The sequence below is a fragment of the Oratosquilla oratoria genome, chromosome 15, assembly GCF_046742065.1.
Source record: "Oratosquilla oratoria isolate Oo_2021 chromosome 15, ASM4674206v1, whole genome shotgun sequence".
Lineage (NCBI taxonomy): Eukaryota > Metazoa > Arthropoda > Malacostraca > Stomatopoda > Squillidae > Oratosquilla > Oratosquilla oratoria.
The window spans coordinates 5,356,273-5,369,957 of record NC_134791.1 but is presented as its reverse complement, the minus strand read 5'-3'; the positions used below and the strand labels follow the sequence as shown (position 1 = coordinate 5,369,957).

The 13,685-nt window shown below is 40.7% G+C and overlaps 1 protein-coding gene across 1 annotated transcript; it reads left to right on the top strand.

Moving 5' to 3' along the window:
* The first annotated feature begins 132 nt into the window (after nucleotides 1–132).
* Nucleotides 133–11,706, top strand: Usp14 (ubiquitin specific protease 14). The gene is made up of 12 exons (XM_076198492.1): nucleotides 133–289; nucleotides 2,356–2,534; nucleotides 3,071–3,178; nucleotides 3,542–3,659; nucleotides 4,511–4,637; nucleotides 5,008–5,136; nucleotides 6,095–6,263; nucleotides 6,444–6,547; nucleotides 7,141–7,276; nucleotides 7,368–7,476; nucleotides 8,121–8,303; nucleotides 11,302–11,706. Exons 1-12 carry the CDS (start codon nucleotides 274–276, stop codon nucleotides 11,415–11,417), a joined length of 1,494 nt encoding a protein of 497 aa, XP_076054607.1. The 5' UTR covers nucleotides 133–273; the 3' UTR covers nucleotides 11,418–11,706.
* The last annotated feature ends 1,979 nt before the right edge of the window (nucleotides 11,707–13,685 follow it).

The following is a 13,685-nucleotide window of genomic DNA, read 5'->3' as shown; positions in this document are numbered from 1 at the left end:
TGATAAGATAACATGATATAAACATCAGTATAGTAAAATATTCAAAAGTTGCTAGTTATAAAATATTATTCGTGTTTTCGACTTAAATTTAAAATTTCGTTATATTGTATTCTAAACTAATCTATACCCACTTTTATAGAATATCTCAACTGTATCTATGTACAAAAAATATAGGAAACAGTTCTTCCAAATGTTTGACATATAAGTATTGAGTCGACTAGTCACCAGCGGTGTTTTCGTTGCATTCAAGTGAGAGAGTGAAACGTAGGAATAATGCCTGTCTACAAAGGTGAGATAAGAATCGCAATTTAATCCAAAGTAAAGGCGAAATACTAATTTGATACTGAGTAAAGTTATATCTGAAATGGTTCTATTTACTGTCTTAGTGATATAAAAATATGATGTTCTGTGTGAGGTTTGTAAGAAAGTTAGTCCCTCTTTAAGGATATTTTACCCAATTTTCATTAAGTGTCGCCCCGGATTTTCCCACTGACATGCAGAAACGTGAAGTGATAAATATTTTCCAGATTATTAAAATTAAATAAGAGTAAATGCAAGATTTTTCCATCCTAGCTTGAATACATGGAATTGATCGAACTCCCAAGATTGTTTTCATGATTAGACATACGAAGTTGAGGAATGCCACACCGTTGGTTTTTGAAAAACAATTTTATAGGGGTCGTTTTTCTTTAAAAATAAAACTGTCTTTTGGCCACAGGGTAGATTAAGTCTTGCTGGAGTTTTACATTTGTGGTAATTCTGTTTAATCGGACTAAGGCACTTTTAACCTGTAATGAATTTAAGCTACATATTAATTTGACTGCCGTGGAAATATGACAACATAAACATAGTAATGCACATATTAACAAATGTATTTTAAACTGTTAATTAAATTTATTTTAAACCCTGTAGTAATTTTTCATACATATAGCAGATGTAGGTTCATGAGACTGATCATACAGTTTGATAACTAAAGCACTGTGTATTACAATAAATTTATGAGATATGAGGGATAAATATATTTTACTTGGTGTAGATAAGATATTGGTAAAATTCTACAAGTGCAGAATTCAGTAATTATCATGAATAGTAAAACTCAACATAGCTGGTTCATGCAGCTGATTTGTCTGATATTATTTAAAAGGGTATAGAGCATTAGAAGGGTTATTTTTTCATTAGGTACAGGTTAGAGAACATGCAAACAATTAATCTTGCTACAGCGAAGTAGAGAGTGACAGTCGGTGTATCAACGAAAATGTTGTGTTAAATACACTGTATTTGATAGATGTATATTTTATATGTATCAAAATGGTTGTCAACGAAGATGGATAGACCTGCCAAAATATAAAGAATGCAATATATTTTACCACTGCAGGAGGTTAGGTTGAGTTCTTTTACGTTAAAACAAATGTAGGAATTCCCATTTTCTTCAGTCTTTCTTCATATGTCTTGTTATTTAGATTTGGGAACAATTTGGTAGCCACCCTTAATATTCTCTCTGATCACCTTGTAACTAACTGTAACTGTGATTCATCAGTCTTTGGATTGTGTGTTGGGCTTGTGATCGACAGCTATTACCCTCCCGAATGACAGCTCACATATGCTTGATCTATGGGTAATATTGTGACCTTACACGCGTGCACACACACACACACACACACACACACACTCACACTCACACAGTGTGGTGCAGTTGGTAGAGCGCTGGACTGGGAAGTATGATAGTGCTCGCAGTACCCAGTTCGAATCCTGTCCAGGGCCAAAATTATTTCGGTATCGCTGTGCTTCGGGTCGTTACTCTGACTCTCGTGGGCGGGGAGTTGGGGGGGGGGTGAAAGGTCATAGCATTACCCATAGATCGGTCATACAAGCTCTGAGCTCTCTTCCGGGAGGGAAATAGCTGTCGATCACGAGTCCAACACGTGATCCAAAGACTAAGGTGAATACACACACAAAACTCCATGCCCAGATCACTGGAGTAGGGGTTGCAAACACTACTGCTGTGCAAACAAACTTTACGGAGCTGCCTAGTGTAGGCCTTATGGTCTCTTGCAGTCTCCTTCATTCTTACGTTCTTATGTGTTTGTGTGTACCAAAGGCTCCCCCACCCCTACACTTCTAATTAAGAAGGATGGCCAATTCAAATCATACACACACAGCACATCTCTCCCATCTCAATTCCTTGGTCTTGCCTCGTTCATTCTTTTCATATTCCCAAATCACGTGAGCACTATTTTTTCCTATTTAGTAGCTTTCTTTTAATGTCTCACCTTTACATTTTGATAAATATCCTCAAATAGTTTTGCTTATTTTTTACATTACGTACTACATTACATTTATGTATATTTACCTCAGTTAAGGTCAAATGGGGCAAGGAGCTGTATACCGATGTGGAGGTGAACACCGAGGAGGAACCAATGGTTTTCAAGGCCCAGGTGTTTGCCCTTACGGGGGTGCAGCCGGAGAGGCAGAAGATCATGGTGAAGGGTGCCACCTTGAAGGACGAGAGTTGGGGTAATATGAAACTCAAGGATGTAAGTATAACCACTAACTTCTTTATCTTGATTCATATGTGGACTTAAAATAATTATATAAGATTATAAAGGGGGAACAGGGCTTTTGGTATATATGCTATCAGACCTCACCAAACACGACTTCACCGTGCACTTAGTTCATGTTTACACGAATAGTAAAATATCTCAGAATTTGCTGAACATAACTATGATTCATGATAGCACGATTTGAATAGCCTGCTGGGTCGTGTTGTGCACCAGTGTCTGGAGAGGGTCTGGAAGTCTAACCTATTTTTTCCCATAAGACCTATTATCTGCTCAACACAAGTTTCGTCCTGCATAACGGGATAAGGAACCTAACACTCGTTTAGGGTGAGGTCTTGTTGCGTTGCCTCAAACTTGAGCAGTGGAAGGGGAACAGGTGAACCTTCATTTGCCAGGAGTTACAGCCAAACCCATTCTGATGGGCACTCATGTCAGAGCAGGTAATGATTAAAATGTTGAGAAGGGGGATATACCTCATTAGCATGGATAGATTGATCTTGCTTTATTTGCAGGGTGCCATGGTTCTAATGATGGGCAGTAAAGAGGAGGACGTTCCAGCTGAGCCCAAGGAGAAGGCTGTTTTCCTCGAGGACATGAACGAAGCAGAAATGAACTCTGCTGTAGGTTTTTTCTCTTGATACAGTGAATTGACGTAACTGTCGTGACACTAATATAATAATAATATTTTTATTTGGCATTGAATCTATATACACAAAGTGCAGATATGAAAAGAACACATAGTTCGAAATAACAATTACAAATGCCGAGGATAACACAAAAGAGCATGTAAGCTTATTTCCACTGTGGTCCTCCACAGTAAGCCAGGCCTCCTAATTTTATGTTGTTTGTGATTGGCAACAAGTACTTCTCTCCTATTGTGCATGTGAAGCAAGATACTCATTTTGTAAATGAATTGTATGCATTTTCATAAAGTACACACTACATAGATTAGATTTTGTTGTAACACTGGATTTGTTTTACAGCTTGATCTCCCAGTTGGTCTGAGGAACCTTGGAAATACTTGTTACTTGAATGCTGTTGTTCAGTGCCTGAAGACAGTGCCTGAAATTCACAAAACGGTCTGTGACTTCAAGCCTAAAGGTGAATTTCCGTACGCAATACCCTTGAAATAAGTTTATTCACAGAAGGAGAAATAAGCATTTATGAGAGTGAATCAATAATATAATAACCAATATCTTTATATTTTCATTGTTCAACTTCTATCTATATACAAAAAAAATTCCCCCATATAAGGGAGGTATCCAAGTCAAAAGTATGTACCTACTCCCACCCATTCAATTTAGGAACCTAATACTGAATTGTTAAATAATCCAAGAGCCTCGCACTTCTATCTCTCTGTTCCCTGCAGAGCAAGGTGGCTAGACATTTGAAAACACCCTTTTCCCTTTCACTTCAATTACATTGAGAGGCAGAGGTGGATGGAGTGAACTTGGGGGAAGACTTAGAATGGAATGAACTTGGGTACAAGAGGAATGTCTGTTGAGCAGGAAAGGGAGAGGGCAAGAAATAGATGTTGGTGAAGAGTTGTGAATGAATAATAAATTGATGTGGCCATGTAATAAAGCAGTAAGGATTTACTAGTTTCAGCTGTTAGGACCTGTTCTGGAGGTGCTGGGTCAAAATGTTGCATTGTGTCTTACTCAGACAGTGAGTAGGAGACAGAGGTGACTCATCATCTACAAAGAGCAGAGATTGAGGGGAGATTAAATGGGTGTAGGATGGGTAAATGTTAGGTGTATGCTTTGACTAGTCATCCAGGAGGAGACAAGATAAGAAGGAGGGAAGGGAATGGGAGTGGAGCATTTGGGGATGGAATGGATGGGAGTGGATTTGACCCCCCCCCCCCTTCTCTCCCCCCCCCCCCCCCCCCCCCCGACCTTGTAGGGTGGAAATAGCCATTGGTATATGTATGTATACATTTTATTTTATAGGAGGAGATGAACCAACTCCTAATGGAATGGTGATCCAGGCCATCCAAGAGGTGTATCGGACAATGGACCGTGGAAACACAGCCATTCCACTCTTCTTGGTCAATATATTCCGTAGCACTTTCCCTAGGTGGGTGTCTGCCTGATCTGCTTTGTTTGTATTTTATAAAAGTTCAGCTGTAATGGAGGTATTTTCAAAATAATATTAAGATGATTATATATCACTTCCATTTTTCTTTTCTTTCCCCTCCTGCCCACCCACTCTCTCCTCTTCGTACTCATCATCTGTTATTCTTCTTTCCTTTTGTTGAATGACCATGTGCACAAATAATGGAGTAAATATGTTCTGTAGCAGGTAATCAGTATCATGTAATAGACAATATTTGTTATTCATCTTTCCTTTCATTGAATGACCATGTACACAAATAATGGAGTAAATATGTTCTGTAGCAGGTAATCAGTATCATGTAATAGACAATATTTGTTTTGCACTTCGGCAGTTTTGCTGAGCAAGGAGAACAGGGTGTGTATCTGCAACAGGATGCGAGCGAATGCTGGACAGAACTAGTCAGGCTTCTTATGGAGGAACTTCCTCCCCTCAACAAAGAAAAAGTTGCGGACAAATTTAGGTGGGTAGCCGTAGAAATGTCATTACTAAAGTTAGCCTCGAGGCAGCCAGAATATCAATCCATCTACCCGAGGTATCGCTTGCAGGAGACCCACATCCACCGGACTGTCCCATAAGTCACTCAGAAAAGTAATGTTGTGTTGTTGTCTGGGTTGGCTAGAGTGGACCAGGTGTGTTACTTGTTGGTACTGGCTTAGTGCTGGTTGGTGACCTAAACACAAGTGTGTTAGTATGGTTCTTGTTTCTCTGGAGGGATTTTTCTGGGACTGATGTCTGAGGGGCGTGGTTGAGTAAGGAGTTTGGTAGTTGGTATTGAAGAGCTTGTTTGGTGATGAGTAAGAATTTGTTTTTGTGTGGATGTATGTGTGTTTTTTCACACGGTTGTGCTCATGTGAATGATATAGAAAGGACTGTTGGATTTGGAATGAGATAATTAAGATAGGCTATCATCTCTGCCAGGCTATTCTACCCACAGTCTCTGTAGCAGTGTCCAAGTTAAAAAGATGCCTATGGAAAGGGATAAACATTTTGGATCTGAAGCTGAAAATGAGGTCAACATGGGTCTCCTGTAAGAGAGACCTCGGACATTGGATTGATTGATAATGTGAAAATTAACTGCTTTATTTGATTGATTTATTATTATTATTATTTTACTTTTTTATTTCTTTCTTCCTATACAGTTTTACCTTGGGTAATGAGCAAATTTTATGAACAGTTTTTGTCTTTGTTAACAAATGACATTTTGGGGTATGAACATACTCGTAGGTCTGCACACAAAATCCCATTGGCTCATGCTTTGGTGTGTTTGCCATAATTGTTTTAGTTAGCGAATGTTTTGGTTTAAGAATGAAGTCAATGAATGGATTATATTTGTTATCCAAGGTTCTGCTGTCTTTGTCAATATGTAGCAATAGCAAATTTACCAGTAATAACAAATAATTGGTAATTACATTTTTTAGGGGATCACTTATCGATCAGTACTTCTCTGGGGAGTATCAGTGTGAGTGGAAGTGTGTAGAATCTGAAGAGGAAGCTCCGACGATAACCCAGGACAAGTACCAGCAGTTGTTGTGTCATATCAGTCAAGATGTCAAATATCTTCATACTGGACTTCTTGCCAAACTGCAGGTACAGAACCGTGACTTGGTTTGATGGATTAACATAGATTATCAGTTTGTCATTAGATTTTTAATCATGGAAAACCTTGAATTACAAAAGTAGTGGACTTAAAGGTTATTAACAGACAATACTTTTTGAATGCCTTTGAATTGGAATGGGAGTTTTAAACTTTTATGTTTTTATCTTCAGGAGCAAATCACCAAGAAGTCGGCCACATTGGACCGTGACGCTGTGTATACAAAAAAGTCCAGGATTAGTAGGTTACCCGCATATCTTTCAGTACAGATGATTAGGTGAGTAATGTACGTGACTCAGTAATTCTTGTAGTGGGCGAGATGCAGGGATGACTTGTCGTACGGGAGGAGCCAAGATGGGAGGGAGGAGGGTGGGTGGGAATGGAGTATAGGGATGGAATGGGTGGGAGTGGAGTATAGGGATGGAATGGGTGGGAGTGGATTTTATGCCATTGTGTTTTGGCTGCCTCCCGTGTAAGAGGGAAAAAGCCTTTGGTATATGTATGTATGTAATTCCTGAATTTACAGTTCCTCAAAGATTGTACCAATCTTTTCACAAACATTATGTATTCAATTGAGCCTGTGAACATCTCATTCCCATCACATTCATGTAACATTTCATGTTTATGTCAACCAGGTATTTTTTCTGCACACTTTGGGTACATTTTTTTTTTTTCTCTCTCTCTCTCTCCTTCAAATGACCTTAGGTTTCTTCATAAGCTCTTGAGGCACGTCATTTCCAAAAGTAAACAAACAAGTTATGAGGGGTATGCATAGATATATTATATGTTAATTCTGTTGATATTTCATACATATATTGTCTCTGCTGCTTATTCATGTATTTTTTTTTTTTTTTTTTTTTTTTTATACAGGTTTTTCTACAAAGAAAGAGAGGCTGTGAATGCAAAGATTCTAAAGGATGTAAAGTTTCCATTAGTACTTGATGTGTTTGACCTTTGTACCCCAGATCTCCAAAAGAAATTGACTCCAATTCGTGGAAAGTTCAAGGTGGGACAAACTACTTTGCGTACTAAGACCAGTCAATTATCTCACTAGCGTAGAGCGGATACGAGTTACCAAGATTGTCTTACTTTCGCAGGACATGGAAGACCGAGAGAAGGAAGAAGAGAGAGCAATGAAGAGAGGCAAGCCCATCAACCCAAAAGAGAAGAAACCAACTCGCAAAATTCCTTATTCGTTTGAGGATGGTAAGACTATTAAAATCGATGCAACTTGTGTAGAATTTTTTTTTTTTTTTTTTTTTTTTTCCTTCTCTCTTTTACTTTATCTCAACAGACCTATCGAAACAAACACCATGTGAGGACAGAGCCTTTATTAGTACGGCATTTCACTTGTCTTTACGGCTTTTTTAAGCCGTAACAAGCCAAACGTCATCCTAATAAAGGCTCCATTCTCATATCAATAGCCTCGGAGCATAATTAGCTTAGCCACATTAAATGCAGCTTTTTATGAATCTGAAACGATTTGGAATATCATTTTTCCATAATTCCTGTGGTGGGTGTTCATAAAGATGTGAATTTCTCTCCAGTAAAGTTTGGTAATGGATCCACTGTTTAGTTACACAAATTAACGGATAAGTAAGCTTATTCTGCCACTAGTGCTATGCTAATTATGCTTCGAGGCTATCGATATGGTGTTTATTTCAATAGACTTGTCGGCAACTACCATTTGCATACATTTCAACAGATGTAGACATTGTGGGTAGGTGTGTGTACAAGTGGTCATGATCATGCAGAGGCACATTTAGTACGAGTCTTTGTCGATGCCGTCATTGTGATGATGTATATAACTTGGTCTGCTAATTAAGGATCTGGATACTTTTATTTTGCAGATGAAGGTAGCAACAATAGTGGTTTTTACCAACTACAAGCGGTCTTAACCCATCAAGGAAGGTCTTCGTCATCAGGCCATTACGTTGCTTGGGTGAGGTGGCGTGGAAAGGACTGGCTCAAGTGTGATGATGACAGTATTACTCCAGTTACTGAAGAGGAGATTTTGAAGCTCTCTGGTGGAGGTGAGTCCACAGTGTTACTGCATCAGTAGTCTTCCTCCGTACTATAGGAAGTGGCAAAAGTGTCCACGTGGGGGTAAAAGAGGCCAATGTCTTTGTTACATACCTAATTATGACAGATTGACAGGGAAATAAAAGCATCAAGTACTATGTGTTTTGTATAAATCCTACATAAATCGCTACAAAGCCCTCTGTGAGGGGCACCGTCCTAGCCTTCGCGATAGGGGGTAGTTTGTGACGTTAAACCATATCATCATCATCATAAATCCTCCCTTTATTTTGATGACAAACATAATTAGGTGAGTAACAAAGACTGCCCAGTTTTACCCCATGTGATTACTTTAGCTCCTTCCTACGGTACAAATGGGATGGTGGAACCAAAGTATGTGTCCACTTCATACGCATTAAAACCCATTCATTCTTATAGTGGTATTCTTATTGTATAAATCCTTGGAAGGGAAAGATTTATATAAGGGAAGAATTTTATTTATTTATTTATTTTATTTTTTTATACCACTGTGATAATCGTATGGTGGTATTCCTAAAAAATTCTTTCCTTATATAAATCTTTCCCTTCAAGGATTTATATAATATATTTTTTTTTTTTTAAGGCAATGAAATAAGACGCTGCTTCCACAACAGGGCTGGAGCTGGTTTAAACCCACCACTTCTTTATATGTCAACCTTCTTATCGTCATCTCCAAATATTTAGTAGAGTATATGAGAACATCCCTATGGTCTGCATCATCCTTTCATCCATTTACAAACATCCCCTCAGTCTGGTCTTATCCAATCTCTACCCAGATCCACAGATATTCCTCATGTATCTGAGGCTTGTTTTATTCCATCCATCCATTCATCATTTTGTCACCTTCTCGGGTTCCTTCCATGTGCAAGCCCCACCATTTGTCTTTAACCACTTCCATACGGTGACGTCTACATAGGCGTCATGAGGATCAAGTGGGTACGCGATGATGCCGACGTCGGCGTCTTGATTATATTTATTGTAGTCGTACCTACGTAACCTCCATTCTCTCTAAACTGGCTTCATCATATTTTCTATGGTTATCAAAATTCACAAGGGAAAAGGGGACAAGTGTGAATGTAGTAATTTCAGAGGGATTAGCCTGTTGAGTGTAGTAGGGAAGGCTTATGGGAGAATCTTAATTGAGAGGATTAGGAGAGGAACAGAAGGAGTAATTGGTGAGGAACAGTGTGGATTTAGGACGGGTAGAGGTTGTGTAGATCAGATCTTTGTGGTAAGACAGATATGTGAGAAAGCTATAGGAAAGGGGAAGGATGTTTTTTGGGCTTTTATGGATCTGGAAAAGGCTTATGATAAGGGTAGACAGAAAGGCACTGTGGGAGGTTATGCAGATTTATGGGATAGGAGGAAAGCTTTTGGGAGCTGTCAAGAGTTTTTATGTGAGTAGTAGAGCATGTGTTAGGATTGGAAATGGAGAGAGTGAGTGGTTTGAAGTAAAGGTGGGACTTCGTCAAGGATGCGTTATGTCGCCCTGGCTGTTCAACTTATACATGGATGGGGTGGTGCGAGAGGTGAATGCTAGGGTAGCGAGTCAGGGATTGGAGATGGTTAAAGAAAATGGAGAAAAGTGGGAGGTGAGCCAGCTGTTGTTTGCGGACGACACTGCGCTTGTGGCAGGGTCAGAGGAGGGATTGAGGAAGCTGGTGGCAGAGTTTGGGAGAGTATGTGATAGAAGAAAGCTAAAGATAAATGTGGGTAAAAGTAAGGTGATGAGATGTACAAGGGGTGAAAGTGGCAGTAGACTGGAAGTGAACATTAAGGGAGAGCGACTGGAGGAAGTGGATAGTTTTAGATACTTGGGTGCAAGTGTAGCAGGAAAAGGTGGAGTGAAGGTGGAGGTAGAATGTAGATTGAGAGAAGCGAGTAAATGCCTTGGTGGTTTAAAGAGTGTAATGAGAAATAGACATTTGGGAATGGATGCGAAGAGGAGACTGTATGAAGGAGTGATTGTGCCAACAGCACTGTATGGGGCAGAAACGTGGAACATAAGAGAAGAAGAGAGAAGGAGTTTGAATGTGTTTGAGATGAGGTGTCTGAGAAGTATGGTGGGGGTTACTAGGCTAGAGTGAGAAATGAGGAGGTGAGGAGGAGAACAGGGGTGAAAAAGGATTTGGGAGAGAGGGTTGATGAAAGAATATTAGGATGGTTTGGACACATGGAAAGAATGAGTGAAGAAAGACTAGTAAAAGAGGTATGGAAGGCAGATGTGGAGGGAGTGAACATGAGGGGACGTCCTAGGATGAGGTGGATGGATGGGGTGAAGGGGGCTTTGGGGAAGAGGGGAATGTCTGTTGAGGAAGGAAGGGAGAGGACGGAAGACAGAGGTGAGTGGAGAATGGTTGTATATATGATGTTGTGAATGCATGACTCCGTCCTCTCCTTATATGCAAAGGGGGACGGAGAGGGGGGGTCGCCGATTAAATGAAGCGGCCTTGCTGTGGATGTACTGTGTCTTGCGACACTGCTTCTGACCCAGGGCGGTGGGCAGGGTTCAGGGATGACCCGTCATCCAGGAGGTGCTCAGATGAGAGGAAGGGTGGGAGGGGTGTGGAGTGTATTTAGGGATGAAATGGGTGGGAGTGTTTTTATGCCTTTCCTTTTGTGGCTACCTCCCTTGGAAGGGGGAAAAAGCCTTGGTATATGTATGTATGTATGTATCAAAATTCACGGGTGAAAGAGAACAAACGATTGAGCACTGACTTTATTTTTTATAATGCGATTATTATGATGCAACATCGCACGTCGGGCAGCTAATGCTGCCAGATGTGCGATGTGCCCCGGAGTGAAGTGGTTAAGTGGAGACTTGTCTGAACATAAAAGAATACCATATGACTGGTTGGTAGGAGTGCAACTAAAGTTACTAAACTATTGACTACACATAACTTTACAGTCAGTAACCCCATAAGGGGTGTATAATTTTTAAGTATGATTTATAATCTTAGATATTTGTTACAGGTGACTGGCACTGTGCATACATCCTGTTGTACGGACCTAGAATCCTGGAGGTGGAAATTGAGTCGGAGGAAAAGAAAGAGGAGGAAGCTGTGGGAGAAGCGATGGACACCAAATAGATATCGTTGCACACAAAACACATTGGCTTTATCACAAGGGGATCAGTGTATCGTCACTTTAAGTGGCCTTGTTCATACTCACCGGAATGCCATTAGACCTAATTCAATTGGAATGTTCATTTTAGTTTTTTCCACGTATGAATGAAAGTTCCAATGTAGGCGATGGACATCGTGACTGATGTCCATAGGCAGCTCCCTTTGTTATCGAGTTTGTAAATTTTACTCTTATTATTCATCAGAACATGAATTTTAAGGTGCAAAAGCGGTTATGTATTAAAGAATTTATTTACTAGGTGTTTCTTTAACCTTGTTTGAATTAGTAGAAAGCTTTTGGAGTTTGTTTATTCGCCTGAAAAGTATGCTTTTGAGGTTCTTTGAATTTTTGAGTTTTCACTCACCTGTGGAGCAGATTTAGGGAACATCCCTTTGGGCTGTGTCCATCTATCCTTTCTACCATCAATCAGTGACATAGTTGGTCCCACACTAATACAATGCACACACGAGTCCAAAATTTCTTACAGAGATCTAAGGTTCCTGGGACCAGTGATATTGGTGGGGCTATAGGTTTTCAGTTGGTGAAACTCAAAGCAATGTTTGATTGATTGTGTTTTTACTTGTGTGTGTGTGTGTGTTTGGAGAAGGGGAGGGGAGTTCATATTATACAGATATAACACCCATCAGCAGCACCCCTAGAACACATCTGTACAATAACATAAAACATGCTCAGATCACAAAGTGTGCTCTCCATACCAGATCCCCAAACTTAGTAGTGTGGTTTACTGAGAAATTACTCCCAGATGGGCATTCAGGTCACCCACTAACCAATGTGAAAAAACTACCAACACTGAGTCAGCCTGACCGGAGATTTGAATTGCCCTAGATGTAGTCACTGCATAAGATACTGTACACGTCATCTTATACTATGCTGCTCACACCTGATCCAGACAACTGCACAGTTTATCTTCCTCGAACAACGTGTGGGCCAGGCCTTAGGCCATTGCCAATTACCTGGGGGCCTTGGGTCTTCAACAGCAGCTTGGGGGGAATGGATTGATTGGTCGTGTGACATCAGGGGAGGTGGGTGAGGGCCCTGGCATAAAACTGTGTGGGTATCATTCTCGTCAAACCATTATTACATGGATTTACGTGAACAAATGAACAGCAGCAGACCTATTGGTCCATACAAGGCTGTTCTGGTACTTAACCTATTGATAATGTTATCATCACTACTACTACTGTTATTGCTGCTATTATTATTATTATAATTTTTTTTTTTTTTTTTTTTTTTTTTTTTTTAAGCTAAGGTGATTAATGAATATGTGTTCACTGGGCCAATTCCCTTGTGAAGAGGAAAACTCTTGGTATACTGTACATATGTATCATTTCCAAGGGTTTGTTCGGGTGATTCTATTCAATAATGGGACACATTCGAGATGAAAAGGGGTCCCCCCTCTTGTACTAGCAGACCAAGGCATCCCTAGAATACAAATTTCATACAGCTTGGTATGCTTAATTGCTGTATTTAAACTTTAATCCTAATTCTACAGCTATCAATTAACTGAGGCCACAACCACAGATGTCAAAGTTAATTTGTAATAACTTATTTACTAAAAAAAAATGCCTCTGTTGGTATTTATTCCCGACATTTATCCAAAACAAAGACCTAAAAGCTCGCCACAGTGGCGGGGGAGGGCGAAGCAGTCAAGGCATCGAAGTTGTAACGAAGCTTAAGGCATTCCCCCCTCCTTCCCCCCTTCCCCCCGGTCGCCGTGAGAGAGAGCGACAGTCCACGTGCCCAGTCGAAGCCTTGTCCACGTCCTCTCTATCTGTACTATCTTCACCGCATCCGGCCCTGGTACAGTTGGCTATAAAGTGTGGAACCTCCCTCCCCTCCTCGCCTCTTCTCCTTCCCCTCCTCTTCTCCCTTTCCCTCCCCTCCTCTTCTCCCTCTCTCTCCCCCTCCCCTCCTCTTCTCCCTCTCTCTCCCCCTCCCCTCCTCTTCTCCCTCTCTCTCCCCCTCCCCTCCTCTTCTCCCTCCCCTCCTCTTCTCCCTCCCCTCCTCTTCTCCCTCTCCCCTCCCCTCCTCTTTTCCCTCTCCCCTCCTCTTTTCCCTCTCCCTCTCTCTCCTCCCTCCCCTCCCTTCCTCATTACGTTCCTCTCTTCTTCATCTTCCTAACCTCTTCTTCGTCACCTCTCAAGTTCTTTCTCCCCCCTTTCCCCCCTCCTTTTCGTTATCCATCCCACCTTCTCCCCCATCAGCTGATCCTC

What these genes read in the sequence shown, in the direction of transcription:
- Usp14 (XM_076198492.1), top strand. An exon ending in CTGTGACTTCAAGCCTAAAG is followed by an intron (nt 3,660 to 4,510) that starts GTGAATTTCCGT and finishes TTTATTTTATAG; the next exon opens with GAGGAGATGAACCAACTCCT. An exon ending in CTTTCAGTACAGATGATTAG is followed by an intron (nt 6,548 to 7,140) that starts GTGAGTAATGTA and finishes TTTTTTATACAG; the next exon opens with GTTTTTCTACAAAGAAAGAG.